Below are 26036 nucleotides of genomic sequence, written 5' to 3' on the forward strand. Positions count from 1 at the left end.
TGAAAAACATACTCTACCTAAGCTCCTCAGTAAATCCAGTCCAGTAATGAGCCACCCACAAGCCTCAGAACTTCAAAGTCCCCTCCCACCTTTTCTGAAGTTTCCCCTCTGGGTAAACAAAAGAAATAAAAACTTGCCTGCACAATAAGCCTACTTTAAGAACCAGAATCCAGGAAGAACCAGAAGGCTGGCAGTGCCAGTGAGTTGGATCATGTACATGAGATGTGTGAGTGTCAGATTAATATGTATAAAAGCAAAGCAGAGGCAGATCACCTTGGATTTAAACCCTGGGCATATCACTTACTGGACATCTTACTACTATGGGCCAGTAATATCATCTCTCAGAGCCTCAGTTAATTTCTATAAAATTCAAAGTTTTTCTATTTTTGAGACAGGGTCTTACTCTGTCATCCAGGCTGCAGTGCAGTGGTGTGATCTCAGCTCACTGCAACCTGCACCTCCAGAGCTCAAGCAATCCTCCCACCTCAGCCTCCCGAGTAGCTGGGACTACAGGCACATGCCACCACGCCCAGCTAATTTCTGCATTTTTTTTTTGTAGAGATGGGGTTTCGCCATGTTGCCCAGGCTGGTCTTGAACTCTTGGCCTCAAGCAATCCTCCCTCCTCAGCATCCCAAAGTGCTGGGATTACAGGCATGAGCCACCACACCTGGCCTAAATTAATAGATTTTTATAAGGATTAGATACCGACATGTTTAAAGCACACAGCACAGTGCTTGGAATAGACAAGTGAGCAATAAATGTTTTCTGCAGTTATATTTAAGGTTCAAGTAGAAAGTCTGAAAAGACAGGCAGTGCAAAGCATTTTATCCTTTGATTTCTTTATCACCAGAAAGTCTAACAAATAAGAACATTTATTAATGAGGCCCTAGGTCATAGCTTCAATCCCCATTTGAGGAAACTACATGTTGTCCACTTCACAGCCACCAACTGGCTGTTTCACCTCTGCATTCCGTATCTGTGCTCCTGTCTAAGGTCATTCCCCAAAACAAAGATGACTAGCATTCTGTCTCTATCTATACTTTCCCTGCCTAGACAATCCTCTCAGATTCAAGTTACTACTAAATCTCAAAGACCAGGCCACAGTGCTTCCAAGTGGAATGTTGCTAACCCAATATCCATCCCAGAATAAAGTCTGTGAGCACTTGAAAAAATAAGTTAGTTGATAGAAATGCAAAGACTACTAGGAGCCAGGACAGAATCACAAATTCCTGGAGTCAGTATTTTGGTCACTGGGAAGTATCTTAGATATAAGTACATCTTAAATTTCAACAAGGGGCCGGGAGTGGTGGCTTACGCCTATAATCCCAGCACTTTGGGAGGCTGAGGCAGGCAGATTGCTTGAGGTCAGGAGTTGGAGACCAGCCTGGGCAACGTGGCAAAACCCTGTCTCTACTAAAAATACAAAAATGAACTAGGTGTAGTGGCGCACGTCTGTAATCCTAGCTACTCAGGTGGTTGAGGCACGAAAACTGCTTGAACTCAGGAGGTAGAGGCTGCAGTGAGCCGAGATCATGCCACTGCACTCCAGCCTGGGCGACAGAGACCTTGTCTCCAAAAAAAAAAAAAAAAATTTTCAACAAAAAAATCTGATAAAAGATTCTCACAGTGGGGAGATATGATCTGGGCCATAGCGGGGCGTCTTAGCCATTTGAAATAACTATTGACCCAAGCACTGATCCAGGATGCAATCAACCTATACAGAAATCTGAATCACAACACTATACTTGGTTTCATCTTGGTTCATATTTTTATAAATATGCAGATAGCATAACTATATTTCAAAATAAAATAAAGCTGAGAGAGAGAATATAAAATCACAATTTTAAAATTCAAAAAGACCTCCAAGCAAAGTTTAAAAACTTACAAAGCATGAGTGGAATGTTCCAGCTTTGACATTCTGGTCATAACTCAGGTAATAAAGCTAGAAATCCTAGTAACAAAAGATCAAGGGATGAGGCTATACCTTTCATTAATTCATTCAATAAGTATTGAGTGCCCACATGGCTAAGCATTCTTCTAGAATACAGGGATATACCAGTAAACAACCTATGTTCCTGTCCTTCCGGAGTTTACAATCTAGTGGGAGGAAATACTGAATAATCAAATATGATGCCTAGTAGAAGTAGTAATGTGTACTATGAAGAAAATACAAATAGGCAGAAAGACAAAGTGATGGGGTCATTTTAAATGGGTCAGTATATATTTATAATAATGACAGCAGATATTTAGGGCAGAGTAGGGGGACAGGATAATATTTTAGATGAGACAGCAAGGAAGGCCTCTCTGATATGGTAATATTGAACAGACATGAGAACATTTAGAGCAGACATGAGGTAAGGGAGTAAGCCATTCAAATTATCTTGTGGAAGGCAATTCTAGTCAGAGGGAATAGCAAGCACAAAGCTCTAAGACAGGAACATCCTTGGCTTGTTCAAAGAACAACAAAGACAAGGTGGCCGGAGAGTAGTGGGCACTAAGATTACAAGATAAGGTGAGAAAACGTTAGAAAAGTAGCCAGGGCCCATGGCACATAGAATAAAGAATTCTGAATGTATTCTGAGGAAGACAGAAAGCTACTAGATAATTGTGTGCAGAGGAGTGGCATGGCATGACAAGTTTTAGAGAGATTATTCTGGCTATTTTCAAGATAAAATGTAGAGGCCAACAGTAAAACCAAGTATGCCAGTCCAAAGGCTTCTGCATTCATCTTTGAACCTCAATGCCTAACACAGCATTTGGCATATAAACCCTAAGGTTAATACCAACAAGGATAATATTCCTTATCCTATGTCTTTATTAATATAATATTACTGGTAGCACACCAAACTCAGGTTTGAATCCCAGCTTAACCACTTTAGCTTTGTAACCTTGAAGCACACAACCTAATCTGAGCCTGACTTTCCTCATCAATAAAATGGAGCTACCTCAGAGCTATTGTGCTGATTAAATGTAGCGAAGTATATAAAGCATTTAGCACGGTGCCAAACACACAGTGAGGACTAAAAAAACCCTCATAAAAGCAAAGTCCAAATATCAGGAATATCAAGAACTTAGTTATGGACATGTTAAATTTGAGATATTAGCTCTATAAGTAGAGATGGTAATTAGGCAATTGGATATGGGTCTGGAGGTTGGAGGAGGGAATAGGGCTGGAAAGAAAAGTTTTGGGATTCAGACCATAGTTGTTATTTAAAGCCAAAGATGAAGGAAATAAGCCTAGTTAAGTGTAAAAAGAGAAGACCCAATGACAGAGTCATTGGGTACTGCAACATGTACTCATTAGACAGCAAAGTAGAACTGAGAAAGGAGTAATCAATGAGATAGACAGAAAACTGAAAGTCATCATTAGATTTAGTGATATGGTATACTGCCAGGGGCAAAGGTCATATTAGAATGTCTTGAAAGAAGAAAAATGGGCCGGGCGCCGTGGCTCATGCCTGTAATCCCAGCACTTTGGGAAGCCGAGGCGAGCGGATCACGAGGTCAGGAGATGGAGACCATCCTGGCTGACACGGTGAAACTCCGTCTCTACTAAAAATACAAAAAAAATTAGCCGGGCATGGTGGCGCACACCTGTAGTCCCAGCTACTCGGGAGGCTGAGACAGGAGAATGGCGTGAACCTGGGAGGCGGAGCTTGCAGCAAGCCGAGATCGTGCCACTGCACTCCAGCCTGGGTGACAGCGCAAGACTCTGTCCCCCCCAAAAAAAAGAAGAAAGAAGAAAAATGTTCGATAGTAAATTAAGACAATTTGTTAAAGAAATTATGCTTAAAAAGCCAGAAGGAAATGGGGCAGTAGCTAAAAGTAGAAACAGGATCTAAAGCAGCGTTATTTTTATTTTATTTTTTTGAAGACAGAGTCTCGCTCTGTTGTCCTGTTGCCCAAGCTGGAGTGCAGTGGCGTGATCTCAGCTCACTGCAGCCTCTGCCTCCCGGGCTCAAGCAATTCCCGGGCTCAAGCAATTCTTGTGCCTCGGCCTCCCTAAGTGCTGGAATTACAGGCATGAGCCACCACCTCTGGACCTAAGAAGGGCTCTTTTTTAAGGACAGAATAAATAATAGCATAAATGCCAATGGGGTGGTTATAACAGAGACGGGGAAATTGATGATGTAATAGAGAAAAGGAGAACTGCTGTAGCATTATCCTTAAGGGAGACAACATCAATTGAAATACAGAAGTGAGGGAGGCTGGCCTTAGCTAGGAGAACAGATATAATTTATCTCTGGTAGCAGAAGAGAAGATGTACATTCACAGATGCTGGTAGATGAATAGATGTTTCAGAGACAGAGCTTATGAAAATTCTCTTATTTATCTTCTCAGTGCTTCAATTTTTTTCAGAGAAATAGGGAGTTAAGTTCAGCAACAGAGAATGAAACAGGGCAGAAAGTATTACAGTATAGTTTTGAAGAGTAAGAAAAAACTACGCAACTATCTAAGAGTGGGAGAATGAATGGGCTAAAGAAATATAGGCTGGGCGCAGTGAGTGGCTCACACCTGTAATCCCAGCACTTTGGGAGGCTGAGGTGGGCGGATCGTTTGACCCTGGGAGTTCGAGACCAGCCTGGGCAACATGACAAGACCCTGTCTCTCCCAAAAAATAAAAAAATAAAATAAAATAAATTAGCCGGGAATGGTGGCTTGTTTCTGTGGTCCTAGCTACTCCAGGGGCTGAGGTGGGAAGATCACCTGAGCCCAGGATTTTGAGGCTGCAGTGAGCAGTGTGCGCCACCACACTCTAGCCTGGAGTAAAATTAGCTGGCAGATTTTTCTCCATGTAAATTTGGCCCCATGAATGCAGGTCAACACAGAGAGAGTAGGTGAAGATTTAGGGATAATCAGGATACCGGTAGTCAAACAAGTACAATTAAGAGAGAGACCAGTGGCCGGAAGCAGTGGCTCACGCCTGTAATCCCAGCACTTTGGGAGGCCGAGGCGTGTGGATCATGAGGTCAAGAGTTCAAGACCAGCCTGGCCAAGATGGTGAAACCCTGTCTCTACAAAAATACAAAAAAATTAGCCAGGTGTGGCGGTGGGCGACTGTAATCCCAGCTACTTGGGAGACTGAGGCAGGAGAATTGCTTGAACCCAGGAGCCGAGATCGCGCCACTACACTCTAGCCTGGGCAACAGACCGAGACTCTGTCAAAAAAAAAAAAAAAGAGAGAGAGAGAGACAGAGGACCTCTCTCTCTTTGAGAGTGATAATGATGATCTGACAATGACGAAGCAGAGTTAAATAGGGAAGTGAGTACATAAGGTGGATAAGGGAGAATGAAAAGGTGACAAGATCAATAGATCTTGATTGATCCTGGTGGAGACTGTATATTAAAGGGAGTAAGGAGGAAAGATAGACAATTGTATTTGGAGAGTAAGACATTACAAGTAAAAGTTTCAGAATTACTACAGCATAAAACCAGATCCTTGGGACTCCTACATCTAATAAAAAATTTCAGTTCAGAGTAAGAATCCATATGTCAGAATTGAATGGCAAATAAGAGGATTAAAGGTAGATGATGAAATAAAGCTTAAGAATCTCTAGTTTTTTTCTGTATAATATGTCAAAAACCATTAGAGAAGTCTAACTCCAAATTTAAGAAACATAATAATTGAGGTTTTTTTTTTTTTAAAGGATGCAATCTGATAGATAAAATAGTTGTTTTTTGCTTTTTTGAGATGGAGTCTCACTCTTGTCACCCAGGCTGGAGTACAGTGGCACGATCTCGATGCACTGCAACCTCCACCTCCCGGGTTCAAGCGATTTTACTGCCTCAGCCTCCTGAGTAGCTGGGATTACAGGCGCCTACCACCATGCCCGGCTAATTTTTGTACTTTTAGTAGTACACGCTGAAGCAGGTGGATCAGTTGAAGTCAGGAGTTCAAGACCAGCTTGGCCAACATGGTGAAACCCCAACTCTACTAAAAAGTACAAAAAGTAGCCAGACATGGTGGCGCATGCCTGTAGTCCCAGCTACTTGGGAGGCTGAGGCACAAGACTCACTTGAATCCGGGAGGCAGAGGCTGCAGTGAGCCGAAATCGCACCATTGCACTCCTGCCTGGGTGACAGAGCAAGACCTTGTCTCAAAAAAAAAAAAAAAAAGACTCAACCCTTATTTTCCATGGTATCTAGTTTGGCCACTTAATTGTTCAGGATGTAGTCATGGAATCTAGAGTCCTATACTTTTCTGCTTACAAAATTAAATATATAAAGTAACTTAAGCTAAAATTAAGTGCCATTTTCTTTAGTTTATCCCTTGATGCCATGATTAACAACTTCTGCATTCCCCAAACATGGAGACGTCATTACTTTAAAAAGAAAAAACAACTTTCACATTTAAAGATTTCGCAGCAAATCATCACCCAAATAAGTAAACATCCCTCTGTATATTCTTTAGTTATCTACTTTTCAAATCCACTCTAAAATATTACATTCTATCTGTTGAGCAGTTAAATATACAATTAAAATCATACATTTTGGTAGCCTGAAAAAAATGAATCTTGGTTTTCATTCTAAAGGGAAAAAATAAACCATGCAATATATATATATATATATATATATAAATCTATTAAATTAATATCAAGTTTGAATGACGACAATTATTGACTTTACTCACCTCCTTAATAGCATCTTCATTAGGGAGCATAGAACATAAACATGTGATATAGGCTTGCTGAAAAGATGACACATTTGGAATTTCTTTAGATTCTGCACATAGTTTTGATAAAGCAGTAGCCTGAGGGATGCAGTTAGATTTCAACAAATGTTTTATTCGCATTTGCAGAAAGGAAGGTCCTTCTTGTGCAATCAATTTATTGACTAGAAAAAATGAAAAATAAGAGTTTGACAACATACCACATAACATGTCAGACTTGCTAAGATGAAAGTTTGAGATCTTTTTATTTGATTTTTAGTTAATAAAAATTTAGTTTATATAAATGGGAAGTTTATTCTGGTCTCAATATTCATCTAATAGAGATGAGAGGAAAATTAAGAAATAGTGAAATGAACTATAAGCATAAATGCAAGAAATGAAGCAAGTAACTTATGTAATATTAACAACTATCAACTGAATGCTTATGAGACATCAAGTTTTAAGCTGCATATTTTTATATACCTCTCATTTATTCTTCACACCACCACCAAGGCAAGTATTATTATCCCCAGTCTAAGGTTAGGAAAATTAATATTCACAGAAGTTAGGTAACTTGCCAAGGATTCCAAAGCCAGTGGTGCTCTTTCCTCTAAACCAGGCATTTCTCAAAGTGTGTTCCACCGACCAAAAGACCTGAGAGATAATCCTAGAAAAAAAAAGGATTCCTTGGTCAAATCTCTGAACAGTCCTGCAATAAAGAAAACTGTTCACTTTTATTTAAAAACCCAATGTTTCCTAAACTGATTTGACCAGAGAACCCTTTTATACATATTAGTAACCTCTAAAACATGTGTTCCTGGTTCAGTACACACTTTGGAAAATGCTACTCTGAAAGCTTCAGAAGTACTGAAGCTCAGTACTTCTGAACTGTACTGAATATTAGGCATTTGGTATTGACTGTACAGTGCTCTGGATGAGCCCTCAATTTTTTTTTTTTTTTTTTTTTTTTTTTTGAGATGGAGTCTCGCTCTGTCACCCAGGCTGGAGTGCCGTGGCGCGATCTTGGCTCATTGCAAGCTCCGCCTCCTGGGTTCACACCATTCTCCTGCCTCAGCCTCCAGAGTAGCTGGGACTACAGGTGCCTACCACCATGCCCGGCTAATTTATTGTATTTTTAGTAGAGACGGGGTTTCACCGTGTTAGCCAGGATGGTCTCGATCTCCCGACCTCATGATCCACCCGCCTTGGCCTCCCAAAGTACTGGGATTACAGGCATGAGCCACTGCGCCCGGCCGAGCCCTCAATTTTTGAATAGTAAATATCCAACAAGTATGTGACATCACTACATAGTATTACTTAAAGAATAGAGGTGAGAATATTGCATGTCAAGCCAAGTGGTGAGTAAACAAACTGCTTTAGGTGGTTAATCTAAAACAGTATCTCTCAGACTTGAAAGTGCCTTCTGGATCACCTAGGGAGCTTATTAAAATGCAGATTCTGATTTATTAGGTCTGGGACCTGAAATTTTTCCCAGGTGGGGTGGGTGTGTGTGTGTGTGTGTGTGTGTAGAGTAGCAATGGTTTATACTAAGTATAAACCACTGAAATTTTTCCCAGGTGGGGTGTGTGTGTGTGTGTGTGTGTGTGTGTGTGGTGTGTGTGTGTGTGTGTGTAGAGTAGCAATGGTTTATACTAAGGATAAACCACTGAAATTTTTCCCAGGTGGGGTGTGTGTGTGTGTGTGTGTGTGTGTGTGGTGTGTGTGTGTGTGTGTGTAGAGTAGCAATGGTTTATACTAAGGATAAACCACTGAAATTTTTCCCAGGTGGGGTGTGTGTGTGTGTGTGTGTGTGTGTGTGTGTGTGTGTGTGTGTGTGTGTGTGTGTGTGTGTGTGTGTGTGTGGGTGGTGTGTGTGTGTGTGTGTGTAGAGTAGCAATGGTTTATACTAAGGATAAACCACTGAAATTTTTCCCAGGTGGGGGGTGTGTGTGTGTGGTGTGTGTGTGTGTGTGTAGAGTAGCAATGGTTTATACTAAGGATAAACCACTGAAATTTTTCCCAGGTGGGGTGTGTGTGTGTGTGTGTGTGTGTGTGTGGTGTGTGTGTGTGTGTGTGTAGAGTAGCAATGGTTTATACTAAGGATAAACCACTGAAATTTTTCCCAGGTGGGGTGTGTGTGTGTGTGTGTGTGTGTGTGTGTGTGTGTGTGTGTGTGTGTGTGTGTGTGTGTGTGTGTGTGTGTGTGTGTGTGTGTGTGTGTGTGTGTGTGTGTGTGTGTGTGTGTGTGTGTGTGTAGAGTAGCAATGGTTTATACTAAGGATAAACCACTGGCCCAATTTTAACTATATATCAGAATCAATCATAAAATTATCCTTTAAAAAAAATAAAGAAAAACATATATATGTAATCACAGATTTCAAAAGGACAGAAAAAGCTATACAGTTAAAGTTTTTCTCCCTCCTACCCTGACCCCAGTGCTCTGGTTTCCCACCCTGAGAAACAACAAGTTTCCAATTTCTTGTTTATCCTTCCAGAAATAGTCTATGAGTATGGAAGACATTTTCTTTCGCCACTTAATATATGATACAGGTTATTCTATCATCTGTGCAGTTACAGCTACCTTCTTATTTTTAACAACTGAATAGCATTATGTGGTATGGATGTACTATAATTTATTTAACCAATCCCCTACTGATATACTTGCAGGCTGTTTCCAGTCTCTGTCAATCATCAATAATGCTGCAACTTACAACCCTATATATAGGTCATCTGAAATATGTGAATAAATCTACAGAACACATTCCTAGATGTGGAATTGCTAAATTAAAGGCTCTGTTCATTTGTAATACCGACTCATACTGCCAAATTGCTCTCCAAAAATTGTACCAATTTACATTCCCATCAGCAATATGTAAGTGCCCATTTCCTAAGGCACTTCAAAAAGTTCTGGATTCCAGAGCTCCAACTCTGGAGATTATGATTTAGCAAGTGGAGTCTGGACCTTGGGATGTATGTTTTTTGGTTTTAAATTCCATAGATACTCTAATATGTAGCCAAGGTCAAAAAGCACGGAGGGAAAACAGGTCACAATCACTTGGACTTTTCTAGTCCCACAGTTACTAAATTCCACAAGATGAACTCACAATCATACCCTTCACTCACATAGCTCCTTATTCCCTACTTCTATTTTCAGCAATGATATTCTCTCAATTATACAACAATAAAATTTTGGCATTATCTTTCCTTGATACTTCCTTTCCTCAAGGAAATCAACTTAGTTATTATGTCCTAGTAATTCTTTTCTTATTATCTCCAACCTAATTCATGCCTATTATTTCCTGTCACATGTCTCCCCTATATCCTATTCTGCCTGCCTAACATCAGATTCTGCTCTATTTATCTGCCATATGAGGTTGTAAGCAATTCTGCAAATCCCACAAGAAGCAACATACCTGACAACAGGCATATTACCTATACAACCTATCGCCTTACAAATTCCCACAGCATTTTACTTCTTTCCCCACATTTAGTTTTCTCGAAGAACAGTGATAAGGGATTATAGTGTACAAAGGTTAACATTTCAGGTTTTAGAATCACTGATCTGAGGTTGAAACCTGATTCTGACACATAGCTGTGAGACCCTTGGACAAATTAACTGACCTCTCTGAGACTCAAGTTTCTTCATCTGTAAAAAGGTTATTATATCCATCTCACATGGATGAACAAATTAAAGAAATACTAGAAATGCAGATAAGACCCACCACAAGGCCAAACATGGAGTAAATGTTCAATAGTACTTACTATTGTCTCTGATATCTCCTTTATTACACTGTCAGCAATTTGTGAACAAATATCATGTCTTGTTAGCCTTTGTATTCCCTACAGCACTAAGCACAAGGCCTTGTATATTATGGATGTTTAATTAAACCATGCACTTAGCAACTGAAGGGTCATCACTCTCCAATCAAAAACATTTTAACGTCACCTCACCTGGGCTCAAATTCTGCCTCCACAATTTTAACTACATGGTCTTGGGTATGTGTAATCTCTCACCTGTTTCATGGATTATATGAGATATGAAAGCACAAATACAGTGCCCAACACATAGCAGGCACTCTGAAAATCGTAGCTATTATTTCTATGCGGTAAGCTATTTTATTCAATAATTATAACTACAGTTAAACTGCTGCTAAATCAATTTTAACATATAGCTCAATCTTGTATTTTACAAATCATTTGAAGATATCAATCTTTAAATTTATTTATTGAAAGGAAATCTACCATATGCTTCAATATTTAAAACAATATGTCTCACTCCCAATCACAATCCTTTCTGTATCTCATTTCTTCAAACATTTCAATACAAAATTTTTTTTTAGTTTTTATATCCTTCCTTCCATCTAGATTTAACAATTGAACTGGTTTGCCATATTTCTTTGCCTTCTCTTTTTCAGAACCATTTAAAAGAAAGGTGCAGACATCATGACACTTTATCTTACACTATATACTTCATTATGTAAAAACAGTAACACTTAAGATCCAGTTGAAAAACAGCTCTGCCGGGTGCGGTGGTGCATGCCTGTAATCCCAGCACTTTGGGAGGCTGAGGCAGGTGGATCATCTGAGGTCAGGAGTTCGAGACCAGCCTGACCAATATAGTGAAAACTCATCTCTAAATATAAAAAATTAGCCGGGTGTGGTAGCACATGCCTGTAATCCCAGCTACTTGGGAGGCTGAGGCAGGAGAATGACTTGAACCCAGGAGGCGGAGGTTGCAGTGAGCCAAGATCAGGCCATTGCACTCTAGCCTGGGCAACAAGAGTGAAACGCTGTCTTTAAAAAAAAAAAAAAAAAAAAAAAAAGAGGCCGGGAGCGGTAGCTTACACCTGCAATTCCAGCACTTTGGGAAGCTGAGGGCAGATCACCTGAGGTCAGGAGTTCGAGACCAGCCTGACCAACATGGAGAAACCCCATCTCTACTAAAAATACAAAATTAGCTGGGCATGGTGGCGCATGCCTGTAATCCCAGCTATTTGAGAGTCTAAGGCAGGAGAATTGCTTAAACCCTGGAGGCGGAGGTTGCAGTGAGCTGAGATCACGCCATTGCACTCCAGCCTGGGTAATAAGAACAAAACTCCATCTCAAAAAAAAAAAAGAAAAGAAAAACAGCTCTTCCATGGCATCTTTACTGATCATGTCAGGTGAATATCAGGTAAAATTATCAACAATTGGCACTTATTACAGAAGACAATCAGTGGGATGAACATCACTGCTTTTTGGTATCAAATATGTTAAATATCTGGCCTGCAGGGGCAGCACAGATATAAAGAAAGCTTTTTAATCTTTTGACCTGAAATTAGATTAAGGGCCAACTGTGAAAGGAGGCAGGCTACATGTTACCCACCACTTATACTGTGGTCCTCAACATGATTCCTTAGATATGTAGGTATCATGTACCTATTCAGAGTCTTAAAGATAGTGAGTGCTTAATTAATATTTACTGAATAGACAGGATACCAAGAATGTTAGGTAAGCAATGCTTCTTCCCATTTCTTGATGTTTTTCTATGTTAAAAATGATTAATTACTGTTAACTCCAGAGGTGGGGTGACACAGTTGATTAGTATATCAGGGGAAAATACACTAAGGATGTTTAACTCAACCCCACCCTTTTTTCCTCTTGGGCTTGGGCCTGCCTGCACAAAACATGCAATTTCCTCTGCCCCAGTCAAGACTTATCTGGATAGGAATCTGCCCAATTCTGGGATGTTTCTGAAATTACCTGGCTCTAACAGCTTTTGTCAATAACAAAGGTGATATTTTAGCCTCCATCTACCTACATTTACAAGGGGATGCCGTTTATTAAGAACCTCAGTGGAAAACTATAAACACCAATCTTTTTCTATTTAACAGCTCTTTTCCTTATTCTTTTTTTTCTTGTCAGTGCAACTGGTAAGCACTAGAATGATCAGAGGAAACGGATCAAGAGAAAATCTAAGTGCCTTTATGCCCATCTTCTCACTATAGAGAGGTCCAAACACCATGTATATGGTAGGTGCTCAAGCTTGGTGAATGGATAAACTAACTGGGATATTTTAAAGGATCGACAATCAAATGGCTAGTTCTAAGACCTAAAGATATCTCAAAATGTGTAATAATTGTTCTAAAGTATGTTTTTATAGCAAAAAATGTACTTAACAGAGTGTAATCCTTTGAACTTTCTACTAACTTGACGTAAATGAAGTTACAGTTGTTGGCTCTATTAAACAAGATACTTTTGTGTATCTAAAATGCAAATGTCAATTCAAATCCATAATTTTTCTGGTCTTCAATTGACAATTTTGCAAATAAGATATTTCATTCTGGCCAGATATGGTGGTTCATGCCTGTAATCCCAGCACTTTGGGAGGCTAAGGCAGGAGAATCTCTTGAGTCTAGGAGTTCAAGAACAGCCTAGGCAACATAGTGAGACCCCCATATCTACAAAAAATAGAAAAATTAACTGTGCACAATGGCGCATGCCTGTAGTCCCAGTTACTTGTGAGGCAGAGGCAGGCGGATCACTTGAGCCTGAAAGGTAGAGGCTGCAGTGAGCCATAATTGTGTCACTCCAGCCTGGGTAGCAGAGGAAAACCTTGTCTCAAATTAAAACAAAACAGAATAAAAACAACAAAAACTTCATTCTTTGCATCTCTCTATAAAACAATGAATTCCAATTATTTCATATATATAAAATAAAAAAGAAATTTTTTTCACGGCCCTCAGTTGTTGCAGCCAAAAAAAAAAGGTATAAGCAGACCGGGCGCAGTGGCTCGTGCCTATAATCCCAGCACTTTAGGAGGCCAAGGCAGGTGGATCACAATGTCAGGAGTTCAAAATCAACCTGACCAACATGGTAACGCCCCGTCTCTACTAAAAAATACAAAACTTAGCCAGGTGTGGTGGCGCGCGCCTGTAATCCCAGCTACTCAGGAGGCTGAGGCAGGAGAATAGCTTCAACCCTGGAGGCAGAGGTTGCAGTGAGCCGAGATCCCGCCACTGCACTCCAGCCTGGGTGACAGAGCGAGACTCTGTCTCGGGGGGAAAAAAAAAGAAAAGAAAAGTATAAGCAAAGCTCTACTACACACCAAAGATTACAGCAGATTATTCATTTCTATCTCAGGAACTTTGTATGAACATTGTTACTCAATGCAAAATTTAAAAATGAGTGCAAAGGGACTTAAAAGTAACAATGCAAGAATCCTTACTTAAGCAAAACATTAAATGCTAATAGTTAATTTTTACTACTCAAAGTAAAAACAGAAAGACTAGATATATACACAAGTTAAATTCCCAAAATTTTAACCCATAATCAATTCCAACTTTCTCAGAACTAAATCCTCATCCAATATAGTCTTAAAACTTACCTTCCTCCGTTTCTACTGGCTGTTGAGACAGAATTTTAAGAAGAACTGGGTTTTTCCACACCCCTTCCTTGGTAACATGAACCAATATTTGTAGGTTATTATTCCCAAATTCCAATAATGCATCGTGTGACTCCTAGAACAAGAACAGCACACCCAGAAAATAAATTAACAATATAAAAATTAGTTTTGCCTTTTCAACATATCTGATACACCTAGGAACTGAAAGAACCTACACTTTGGATTTCCTAAAAATAAGTAACCAAAAAAGACTATACTCAAAGCCTTGTGAAATTCTGTTGCTGTCTTTTTTTTTTTTTTTAAAAGACAGAATCTTACTCTGTCACCCAGACTGGAGTGCAGTGGCGTGATCTCAGCTCACTGCAACCTCCACCCTCTGGGTTCAAGCAATTATCCTGCCTCAGCCTCCTGAGTAGCTGGAATTACAGGTGTCTGTCACCGTGCCCAGCTAATTTTTGTATTTTTAGTAGAGACAGGGTTTCACCATCTTGGTCAGGCTGGTCTTGAACTCCTGACCTCGTGATCCACCCGCCTCAGCCTCCCAAAGTGCTGGGATTACAAGGCGCTGAGCCATCGCGTCCAGCCTCTGTTGCTGTTTTTAGAAAAAAACTAGGATGGGGCCGGGCACAGTGGCTCATGCCTGTGATCTCAGCACTTTGGGAGGCCGAGGCACGTGGATCACCTGAGGTCAGGAGTTCAAGACCAGCGTGGCCAACATGACAAAACTCTGTCTCTACTAAAAATACAAAAAATTAGCCAGGCGTGGTGGCGCCCACCTATAGTCCCAGCTACTCGGGAGGCTGAGGCAGGAGAATCACTTGAGCCTGGGAGGCGGAGGTTGCAGTGAGCCATGATTGTGCCACTGCGCTCCAGCCTGGGTGACAGAACAAGACTCCGTCTCATAAATAAATAAATAAATAAATAAATAAATAAATAAATAACTAGGATGTTTTCACTAAGTAAAAGAGTGCCTTTAAAATGTTCACCTGAATTCCTCCCTGGTAAAATTATCACCACAATTCAAGTTAGGTCCTTGCATTACTGTTGGATATTTGGAGTGCCCTACTATTAGGATCACTCATATTACTAGCAGACTGAAGACTTGAATGATAGCCCTCGTGGAGGCTGATTTATTTTTTTTGTTTTGTTGGGTTTTTTTTTTGGAGATGGAGTTTCGCTTTTGTTGGTTCAAGCGATTCTCCTGCCTCAACCTCCCAAGCAGCTGGGATTACAGGCGCCTGCCACCACGCCTGGCTAATTTTTGTATTTTTAGTAGAGACGGGGTTTTGCCACGTTGGTCCAGGCTGGTCTCAAACTCCTGACCTCAGGTGATCCACCTGCCTTGGCCTCCCAAAGTGTTGGGATTAAAGGCATGAGCCACTGCGCCCATTTATTTAATTATTTTAAAGCCATTGGTGCCGCTTTCTTTTAAAGAATTCTGCAGTATTCACACAGGCTGCCTGTTCCTCTAACAGGAATTACAGGAGTATTACTTAGTGACACAAATCGTTATATAACTGTTTAAATTTGTCTAAAAAATTGCTATTTAAATGACAGGTGGCTCTATATAAAATGTCCTGAAAAGTCTAAGTTATTAACTCAGCAAACAAAATGTACTTACCAATAGTTTGTTCATTAAAGTTCTTATATTCAAGGGTGAGGGAAAGGGAGTCAGAAATGTAATTCAGTATAAATGATTACGTATATGTCTCACTGTCCTCTATTACTACTGAGGATTATTGATTATGGTGAGCTTGTTCCCATGTTCTAAAATTCTAATTTGTTTCCCTTATTTTAAACTCCTGGAATTCTCTAGGAACATAAGCTTCCATTTACGTCAACATTTCTTTGGAAAATATAAGCCAAAAATGTTCACAGGCATAAGAATATAGTTTAGTATTCACTCAAGTGAAAACTACAAGATACAAAGTCTCCCCCATCCCTTAACTTTCATGTTAAAATAGGCTTTTACTACACATATACACCCACCCACACACCCACCCAATATGTTGCATTATTTTCTGCTGAGAAAGGACTTAAAATATGGAATTGATACAGAAAGTAATATTTCTAATTATTAGTTCACCAATAGCAATATTTAACAAATGCTGCGATTTTCCTTTAACAGCTTGACTTGTCCTCAGGCTTCTTTCTTCTTAACTTAGAATGACTCGCATTTACTTTGGAGTGAGGAGAAAGAGTCCATGTGAAAAGTTAAAAATTTGAGGTGTCAGGTTTATCATATTTATAATGTCTAACTGACCTGTACCATTACACTTTAGCAGAAAATACTACCACCCACCATGATATGCAGCAACTGAAATAAAAACCACAGTTTTAGTTTCTTTTTAAAAGTTCTCTACTTTCTCATTTGTTAAAGTTCAAAATACAGTTTACTCAGAATAAGAATGGTGTGTAATCCTTTGTTACCAATAGACATCTAATATAGCAAAGTTATTTTTTAAAAATAACATTAAATCTACAAAACTACAAAAACTATGGTAGCATTTCAAGAATAATTTTTAAACTTCAATTTGTTTCTTTTTAAGGTGGAAATATCCTAGCCCAGTTCTTGAAATCTACAATACAGAAATAATAGCACAAGATGCTCACTCTTTTTTTTTTGCTAAGACCACTCTGCTGCCCTTTTCAAGATGTTCACTCTTGCACCATTTACAATAAATAGCAAGATATTGGTCAATTAAAGGCACAACCACAAAACAGAATTCTAGGTGATCATCAAAACAGGAGATCTACATATGCAATCTTAGATATATGTCCATGATTATTATGTAAAAAACCAAGTTGCAGAAAATAGGCTCTCATTTTTCATTAAAAAATCATTTGCAGAGTATATATTTTTATATCCATAGGAAAAAAGTTACTCAGCTGTAAATAGTAATTGAGAAATATTCTACCTGCAGCCTGCTCTGATAAAAACTGTTCTTTTACCAAAAGTATCCTTAATACCATTTGCTGCCTTGTCCATTTATAATATAAAATAAGAAAAATTAAGAGCTTTTTATCTTTTGGATTTCAACAGGGATCATGTCTTAACATTTATTTGTACCTCTACTACATTTATTTACTGAACACATGTTAAAAAATATATCCTACACATCTGATAAACCTGAAAAAGCTTACGCAAGTGGGAAAAGAGGCAACTATTTTATTCAAGCAAGCTATCTAAGAAAAGAATAAAGAAATATGAGCGATTTCCCTCTAAAAAGGATAGAGGTTGAGTATCCCTAATCCAAAAATCTGAAATCCAAAATGTTCCTCAAATCCAAAACTTTCTAAGCATCAACACGATACTCAAAAGAAATGCTCACTGGAGCATTTCGGATTTTCAGATTAGGGATGCTGAACTACTAAGTGTAACACAAATATTCCAAAATCCAAAATACTCCTAAGCATTTGAGATATGGGATACTCAAACAGTATTAATATAGTAGTAATAGTCCTAATTAGGATTTGCCCTTCTAGAATGCCATATGCCAGAACAAAACGACTGGCAGGCTTTAGAACACAGAGTGACAAAAATCAAAGTGCTACGCATGAAAGATGATTTTAGCAGCTGTACGGATATGTGAGATATTAGCACTGCATTACAGGGATTTAAATAGGCCAAGAACATGACAAAGAATCCTCTTCTCACTAAAGAGAACATTATATCATTTCATTTTGGGTTATGTATTCCAGAGGAAAGAAATGTTCAGATAATGAAGTGTGTCTGTTAATATGCACGTCTTTATTAGTGCCTCCATGAAACAGGTCTAAGCTGTGTCCTCAAGGAAGTAGTCAGCAAAGTAAGCTCAGGGTTTGAAATCTGCGTGTAACTTTGTCCAAGCTAATCAACCTCTCTTCACCTGTCTCCCCATTTGTAAATGGAGATTCAAATAATCCTCACACTATAAGGTTTGTAATTTGATTAGAAGATATAAAACAAGTAAAATGTAGTGTAAAGCAGTGATTGGTACATAATTAGTGATCAATAAATGAAAGACTGCATGCATTTATTTTTAGAGATGAGTCCTATTATTTTAGGGATGAGCCCTGTCACCCAGGCTGGAGTGCAGTGGTGTGATCATATCTCACTGCAGCCTCGGACTCTTGGGCTCAAGAGATTCTCTTGCCTCAGCCTCCTGAGTGGCTGGGACTATAGGTATGTACCACCATGCCCAGTCTATTATTTATTATGTCTCTCTTTTTTTTTTTTTTCCGAGATGGAGTCTCACTCTGTTGCTCAGGCTGGAGTGCAGCAGTGCAATCTTGGCTCACTGCAACCTCTGCCTCCTGGGTTCAAATGATTCTCCTGCCTCAGCCTCCCACGTAGCTGGGATTACAGGTGCCCGCCACCATGCCTGGCTAATATTTGTATTTTTAGTAGAGACAGGGTTTCGGCATGTTGGCCAAGCTGGTCTTGAACTCCTGACCTCAGGTGATCCACTTGCCTTGGCCTCACAAAGTGTTGGGATTACAGCTGTGAGCCACTACACCCAGCCAGGTACAATTTTTAAAGTGTTAGGAAGAAAAAGGTGAACCTTAGATGTAATGAAACAGTGTTTTGTATATTGAAGGTTACCAATAAGTATGCTACGAAGGATCCAAATACTGTTATTTTATAATCGTGTATGATTTTGATAGCTTTATGTTGTCTAAACTTTATGTTTGAATAATGAAACTTTTTTGTTGATTTCTAACTATGTAGAGGCAAACAAAACCAAATGAAAAAAAACCCATTTTTAATACATCCCCTTCATGTGAAGGGCCTTTTTATCATTTCATGACCTTAATACCAATATATAATAAACTTGTTTTTGTTCTAAGATTTCAATTGTAGTTTGCTGGGAGTAATTAATTAGGTGTCTTGGATACAGAAAATTTTTCTGAGTTAAAATCAACTCACCTGTAGAGACTGAAGGAATGGTAGCCAGACTTCACATGGCAGTTCACTTTCAGACACTGAAAGCAGTAATTCAAAACAACTCCTACAATAAAAATGAGTAAGTATATAAAGGTGGTTACAGTAATAAGTAGAGTATGACAGCAATACTAAAAATCTATTTTACATTTGTTTAGACTATTTTAAATGTTTTTACTCTTCAAAATTTGCTTCAGAGTTGTTATACTGACTGTTCAATTTAAAAAGGAGGAAAAAAGAAAGACCACAAGGCTTTATATTTACATTGTTGCTTTAGTACATTTGGTAAGAATATAATAAGCTCTTTAGAAATCACATTCCAAGCAGTTTTATTTTGTTTATTTGGGTGTGAAGAGGCACCCATATAGGACAATTCTAATTCCAGCAGACAAAAATGGGAGCTCATACTACTGTCAATTCAGCTGATAAAATGATAAATGATAAATGATAAATATATGTAAATGTTATCTCTAGGTTTCTGTCACTTGCAGAGGAAGCAGGAAGACTGGCAAAGTCGTTTCTTTACCTTTAAAAAAACCAAGCAAAAGAGTTTTCTTTTTCTGACTATTATCCAGAAGACACAGAAAAGAAATAACAGGAAGATTTTTTTGAAAAAAGAAATGCACTACAACTTGAATAATGAGCAACTCAAAATCCCAATGAATCAACGTCTCTCTAAAACCCTACAGAATAATCCTTTACCCCTTAGGGATTACAACAGGTAAAACAGAAACTAGGACTTGGTAGAAGAAAAAATATGATCATAAAACCAGGAATGCTGGTCTTCCATGAAGGGCCACTGGAAAACAGGTGAGGCTAGAAAAAAAATAAAATAAACCATCTAGACTAGAAGTCATCTCACTAAGCAATCTGTAAGTGGAACAAGGTGATGCCCAGCTAAAACTGATTGGCTGTTGTATCTTTTCAATTTGCAGATGAAAATTACAATAAAGGTGTAATTTTGTCTGCTACTATGCAGCTAAATATTAAAACAACAGCTAAATCACGTTCTTTTTTTTGTTTGTTTTGTTTTAAGACAGTCTCACTCCAACACCCAGGATGGAGTGTAGTGGCGCCATCTTGGCTCACTGCAACCTCTGCCTCCCAGGTTCAAGCGATTCTCATGCCTCAGCCTCCTCCCAAAGTACTGGGATTACAGGCGTACGCCACTATGCCCGCCCTAAATCATGATCTCTTTCTTAGGATGGTAATCTTATACTGTACCCTGATATTTTTTGCTAATAAAATTATTCTTAGTTCAAATATAATCAAATTGCAGAATTTCATGTTGTTTTTGCCAAGATGTTCTTCAAGGACTACCAGTTTCCAGGTATTCTGTCATTTAAATAAATCTATACCTAAGGGATAGAAATACATCATTCTCAGATTCCAAGCCTGAATAGGAAAAGAGACTCTAGAGGCAAGTTAAAGATGATGTTGCTTGGCTGGAGCTTCACTTGGACTGTATCTCCTGGGAACGTGAGTATGAAGGAAATTTCATTCAGTGGTATGACTGTAATGGTGCTCTGAAGAATAAATGTGATGCCACTGTAAAGAGAAACCAGGCAAACAATATGACCAATGGTACTCAATTTTAAGAGTGATTTAAGTTCTTAAACTTACAGTACTAATCTGCCAAGCACTAAGAGGACATCTTCACATTCAGTAGTTAAGTATGGACGTGCACTGGCAAAGCTTTGGATGGCAAGTCGATATACCTCCAGAAGATACACAATATGTTCTGACGCATTCTTGTTGCTTGCATATTGCAATAAGGTCTACAAAATAAAATTAAAAATTATTTACAAATAAAAATAATGAAACAGATTGTCTTTGTCCTCAAACACACCACATAGCTCTCCCATTTTTTTTCTAACAGATGCATATACCTTTTATTTGCCTTTTAAGGCTCTGGTTTGTTTAGAAGATTCTATTTTCATCACTTAATGAATGATTTCTGCTGAGTTAAAGAAATGGCAGAACTACTCTTTTGATGTCAGAATAATTCTAAGAATAGAGCCATAAAATGTCTAGTTGTTCTCACTATAGGTCTGGAGTTGCCATCTCTATAATTCAATAATGAGTTTTCAACCATGTGCCAAGCACTGGGTACACAAGAATAAGACTATGATCCCTGCCTTCTACAACAAGAGATGAATTATTCCTGAGTATGACTCTCAGTTCTACAGTGCCATAAAATCCTTTTTTTTTTTCTGGACACATGGAATTGATTAGGTTTCCAAGGGTTAATTTATGCTAATTTGTAAAAGGTTAATGTTATATTGATATTTTTATTTTTCACTAGCCCTGTATCCTCAACAAAATTATATTTATTTTTTATAAAGTTTATGAAGAAAATTACCATATAGGCCAAATGCCAGTTTATTTGGTTACAATGGGGGGAATAGTCCTCTTACCACACAGGGTACCCTATTCCTCATACTGTGGCATCTGAGAAGTTATCTGGTGAGTATGGAATCTAAACCAAAAGAAAATGAAACCACAATAAAGCCTGATAAATTACGTGTGTCCTATCACTAAGAATTTGTCCAAATGATGGTGGAAAGCTGGCTTATGTTCTCCCTGGACAGTGTTGAAAAATCACTGCCAAATTCATGTTTGGGGACTCTCCTTCTGAGTTCCATGGAGTTGTTTTCTCTCTTGTTCATATATATCTTCCTTCTGACAACTGATTAGGTTTTGCCTATGCTTAATTGGTATATCTAGTTAAGACGTGAAGTATGTAGTACAGCCTAACATAAGCAGGATACAGCCTTCTCCCTGGAATACACATTCTGTCTGACTGGGCTAGGGAGTTTCTAATAGGCTTTTGGTTGGGGATACTTCTATAGGCAAGTCTTATTTTCAGAGGATAGCTTTAACATGAGTGAAATACATCTTATCTGAATTCATTACCCTAGAATAATGTCTTCAAAGATTCCTAACTTCCTGTCTTTGATTTTTCTGCCTAAACAACTACAAATAGCTACAATAGTAGCACAGGATTCTGCTGGATTTTCTGCAGCTTTAGTTTCCACACAAATGGTCCCCGTATAAGTTCTGGTAACTGACTGTTAGCATCATCTTGATTACTTTAAAATTAAAAAAAGAGAGAGAGAGAAACAACTTACAAGGAAATATACCATAGACCATTATACCATATACAGTAAAAGTTCCCTTAACTAATATATTGCATTATCTGATCTTTGCATACCTGAATCATTATAGTCAGTTGAGCTATTTTTAGTATATCCACCTACTCAATTAAGTATCTTGCTACTTGGTCACAGTCACTTTAGATAAATGCCCTTCTGTAATTTCAGAAGAGCATCATGTCACCACTTAATCAAATCTCTAATTTTAATAAAATAAAAAAACTGCATAACATTATAAAACTGACCCCTAAGCAATCCTGCTTCCCAGCTGAATTAGTAGAGAAAGAATGCAGAATGGGTGTCTGTTATATAACTAAGATTTCACCTAATTTATTAAAATCAGCCAGGTGCTGTGGCTCACACCTGTAATCCCAGCACTTTGGGAGGCCGAGGCGGACGGATCACCAAGTCAAGAGATCGAGACCATCCTGGCCAACATGGGTGAAACCCCATCTCTAAAAATACAAAAATTAGATGGGAGTGGTGGCGCGCGCTTGTAGTCCCAGCTGCTCAGGAGGCTGAGGCAGGAGAATCTCTTGAACCCAGGAGGCAGAGGTTACAGTGAGCCAAAATTGTGCCACTGCACTCCAGCCTGGCAACAGAGCGAGACTTTCTCAAAAAAAAAAAAAGAAATTTATTTAAATCTATGTTACAAAAAAATTCTGGTTTAGGTCAGTAAGTTACTTACTGTCTGCATTGGCTAATCGAAGAATTAAGGAGTTTCAAAAATTTATATTTAGTGCCAGATTTTATGTTCCTTAAAGTCAGACATTATGTCTCATCAATCTTTATAGGCCTACCACTCCTCTACCCACTTCCACCCCCACAGGACATTCTCAAGTCTCACTAAATGTCTGCTGAATACATTCACCATTTTATTCATTTGACAAATATTTTTCAATAGATTATCACACATAAAGTGCTAGATGCGGTGGGGGCGGGCAGACATGTGGCCTATCCTCACAGAGCTTTCAGAATGAGTCAATACAACATGATGGCTGAAACCACACATGCAAATTAACCAACTGCTAACTAAAGTATGCAAAGAGAAGGACAGAGTGCATACAGATGGGGTTAGTCTTTCCACAATCCACCTGTCCACTTAGAATGCTCTTGCCACCAATCTAATAGCTTCTGACAGACATTCCACCAGGACTTCTATAAGTTACACAATTTCAAAGATTCAATACTCTTGAGGAACTTCCAGTTTGCTCTATACTAATTTATACTTTTTATATTCCTAAATTTTTACCCCCTCATGTGTTGGTTCAAATTAAGTACTGAGATCTCTTATACCCACTATAAGCATACTCTGGGTATGTGAAGAATGGCTGGAATAATCAATCTTCCTCATTATCACCTTTTTTTTTTTTTTTTTTAAATTGAGAGTCTCATTCTATCACTGCTGGTGATCCTCCCACTTCAGCCTCCCAAGTAGCTGGGACTACAGGCATGAACCACTGTGGCTGGCCAGGCATTTTCTTTTCTTTTTTTTTTTTTTTTTTTAATCAAGTCTCACTCTGTCGCCCAGGTTGGGGTACAGTGGTGCAATCTCAGCTCACCGCAACCTTCACCTCCCAGATTCAAGTGGATCCTTCCACCTCAGGCTCCCGAGTAGCTGGGATTATAACTGTGCGCCACCAGGCTCGGTTAATTTTTCTGTTTTTAGTAGAAATGGGGTTTCACCATTTTGGCCAGGCTGGTCTCCAACTCTTGACCTCAAGTGATCCGCCTGCCTTGGCCTCTCAAAGTGCTGGGATTACACGCAAAAGCCACCTCGCATCCAGCCTTTGTGTGTGTGTTTTTTTTTTTTTTTTTTTTTTTTTGAGACAGAGTCTCACTCTGTCGGCCCAGGCTGGAGGGCAGTGGCACGATCTTGGCTCACTGTAAGCTCCACCTCCCGGGTTCATGCCATTCTCCTGCCTCAGGCTCCCGAGTAGCTGGGACTACAGGCACCCGCCACCATGCCCAGCTAATTTTTTTTTTTTTTTTTTTTTTTTGTATTTTTAGCAGAGACGGGGTTTCACTGTGTTAGCCAGGATGGTCTCGAACTCCTGACCTGGTGACCTGCCCGCCTCAGCCTCCCAAAGTGCTGGGAGCCACTGCGCCCGGCTTTTTTTTTTTTTTTTTTAATGCAAGATTAGGTTGAAAGGATTACAGCCATCCAAATAACAGGATGGCTGTAATCCTTTCAACCTAATCTTGCATTTAAAAAACTGGACTAGGCACGGTGGCTCACGCCTGTAATCCAAGCACTTTGGGAGGCCGAGGCAGGTGGATCACTTGAGGTCAGGAGTTCGGACCAGCCTGGCCAACATGGTGAAACCCCATCTCTACTAAAAATACAAAAAGTAGCCGGGCGTGGTGGCGCATGCCTCTAGTCCCAGCTACTTAGGAGGCTGAGGCTGGAGAATTGCTTGAACCTGGCTAGAGTTCAGTGGTACAATCACAGCTCACTGTAACCTCAAACTCCTAGGCTCAAGTGATCCTCTCTCCCAACCACCTCAGCCCCCTGAGTAGCTAGGACTGGAGAAGTGCATCACCATGCCCAGCCAATTAAATTTTTTTTTTTTTTTGGTAGGGACAGGGTCTCTTTGCTGCCCAGTCTGGTCTCAAAATTCCTGGGCCTCAAGTGGTCCTCCCCCCTTGGCCTCTCAAAGTGCTGGGATTACAGGTGTGAGCCACTGTACCCAGCCACGGTCTCTTATTTTTCTTTAGGAACTGAAATCACAACTGAAGAGAAAAGGGGCAATAAATGATAAAGATGACCTCCTAAAGTTCATTCTACAGTAACCAAATTAATGGCCTCTCTCTTTTGTTTCAGTAAACTCATTCCACAAATACCTACTGTTTTGTACTGTGCTGGGAAGTGAGGATGGAGACTCTATTCCTGCCCTTGAAAGGCTATGATATATACTAAGGGGTCAGATATATATGTAAAAAATTAGCTCACTTAGGCACCATATTTAACTATTCGGTGCTCTCATTCACATCCCAAGCAGATTACCCTCAAATTACTCTCTCAAGTCCTTGCTATATACCTCAACTGCCTATTACATATTTCCATCTGGATGTCCTATTCAAATCTCAAACTCAGCATGTCCAAAACCAAACATCTTCCCCAGCAAATATGCTCTTCCTCCTATGTTCCATCTGCCTCCTTTCAGGAGCCAGAGCTAAAAAACTATCTTTGAAACCACCACACCAAAGTTTGTTGATTCTATCTCAGAAATATCTTTGTCTCCTGTCCCTATGCTTTATCTCTGTAGCCATTCACCTAAACCAGGCCCCCAATATCCCTCATCTAGACTGCTACATTGGTTCACTTCTCTAGGCTAAATAACCTCTAGTTCTCTATATGTGTTATAATCACGTATGTCTGTACATTGAAAAAATTAATGTCCAAGGGGAAAATGACTAGAAGAAATTAAAATGCTTACATGGTTAGCACTGAGGTAGCAGGAATACGAGCAATTTTTGTCATCTTTATACTTTTCTAAACTTCTCAAATTTTCTTTAATAAGCACGACTACATTTCCAAAGCAAAAAAAAAAATCTCCCCTCACCCTCAATTCTCTCTATATTTCTCACTACGTGGTTTCAAGGAGCTTGGCAGCATTCTGACTATTCTTTGAAACTATCAAGAAAGGAGAATTTCTTTCAGGATGGTCAAATTTAATGTTCAAAGAATACACTCCAATTTAAATTTCACATAGTTCAGGATTAACTTCCCTAATGAAATAATTATAGTTATATTTACTGAGCACATAGTATGGGTTAGGCACTTCCTAAGAGCTTTACAGGCCACTAAACTTATTTAATATGCACAACTCCATGAGCTAGGAGTTATTATCAGCCCATTTCAAAAATAAGGAGCCACTGTGAAGTTGTCTTTTGGGAATTTTTTTTTTTTTTTTTAATGA

At 39.2% G+C, this 26036-nt stretch overlaps 1 protein-coding gene across 2 annotated transcripts in view; it reads right to left on the bottom strand.

Moving 5' to 3' along the window:
• RLF (RLF zinc finger) overlaps positions 1–26036 on the bottom strand; it is an 80078-nt gene that overhangs the window by 31763 nt on the left and 22279 nt on the right. The window contains 4 exon segments of one of the 2 annotated variants that reach the window (NM_001131786.1): positions 6633–6835; positions 14017–14149; positions 18944–19025; positions 20582–20736. In NM_001131786.1, coding sequence (NP_001125258.1) covers positions 6633–6835; positions 14017–14149; positions 18944–19025; positions 20582–20736 — 573 coding nt within the window. 2 annotated transcript variants of the gene reach the window in all.

This window comes from Pongo abelii, chromosome 1 (genome assembly GCF_028885655.2).
Source record: "Pongo abelii isolate AG06213 chromosome 1, NHGRI_mPonAbe1-v2.0_pri, whole genome shotgun sequence".
In the NCBI taxonomy this organism is placed as follows: Eukaryota; Metazoa; Chordata; class Mammalia; order Primates; family Hominidae; genus Pongo; species Pongo abelii.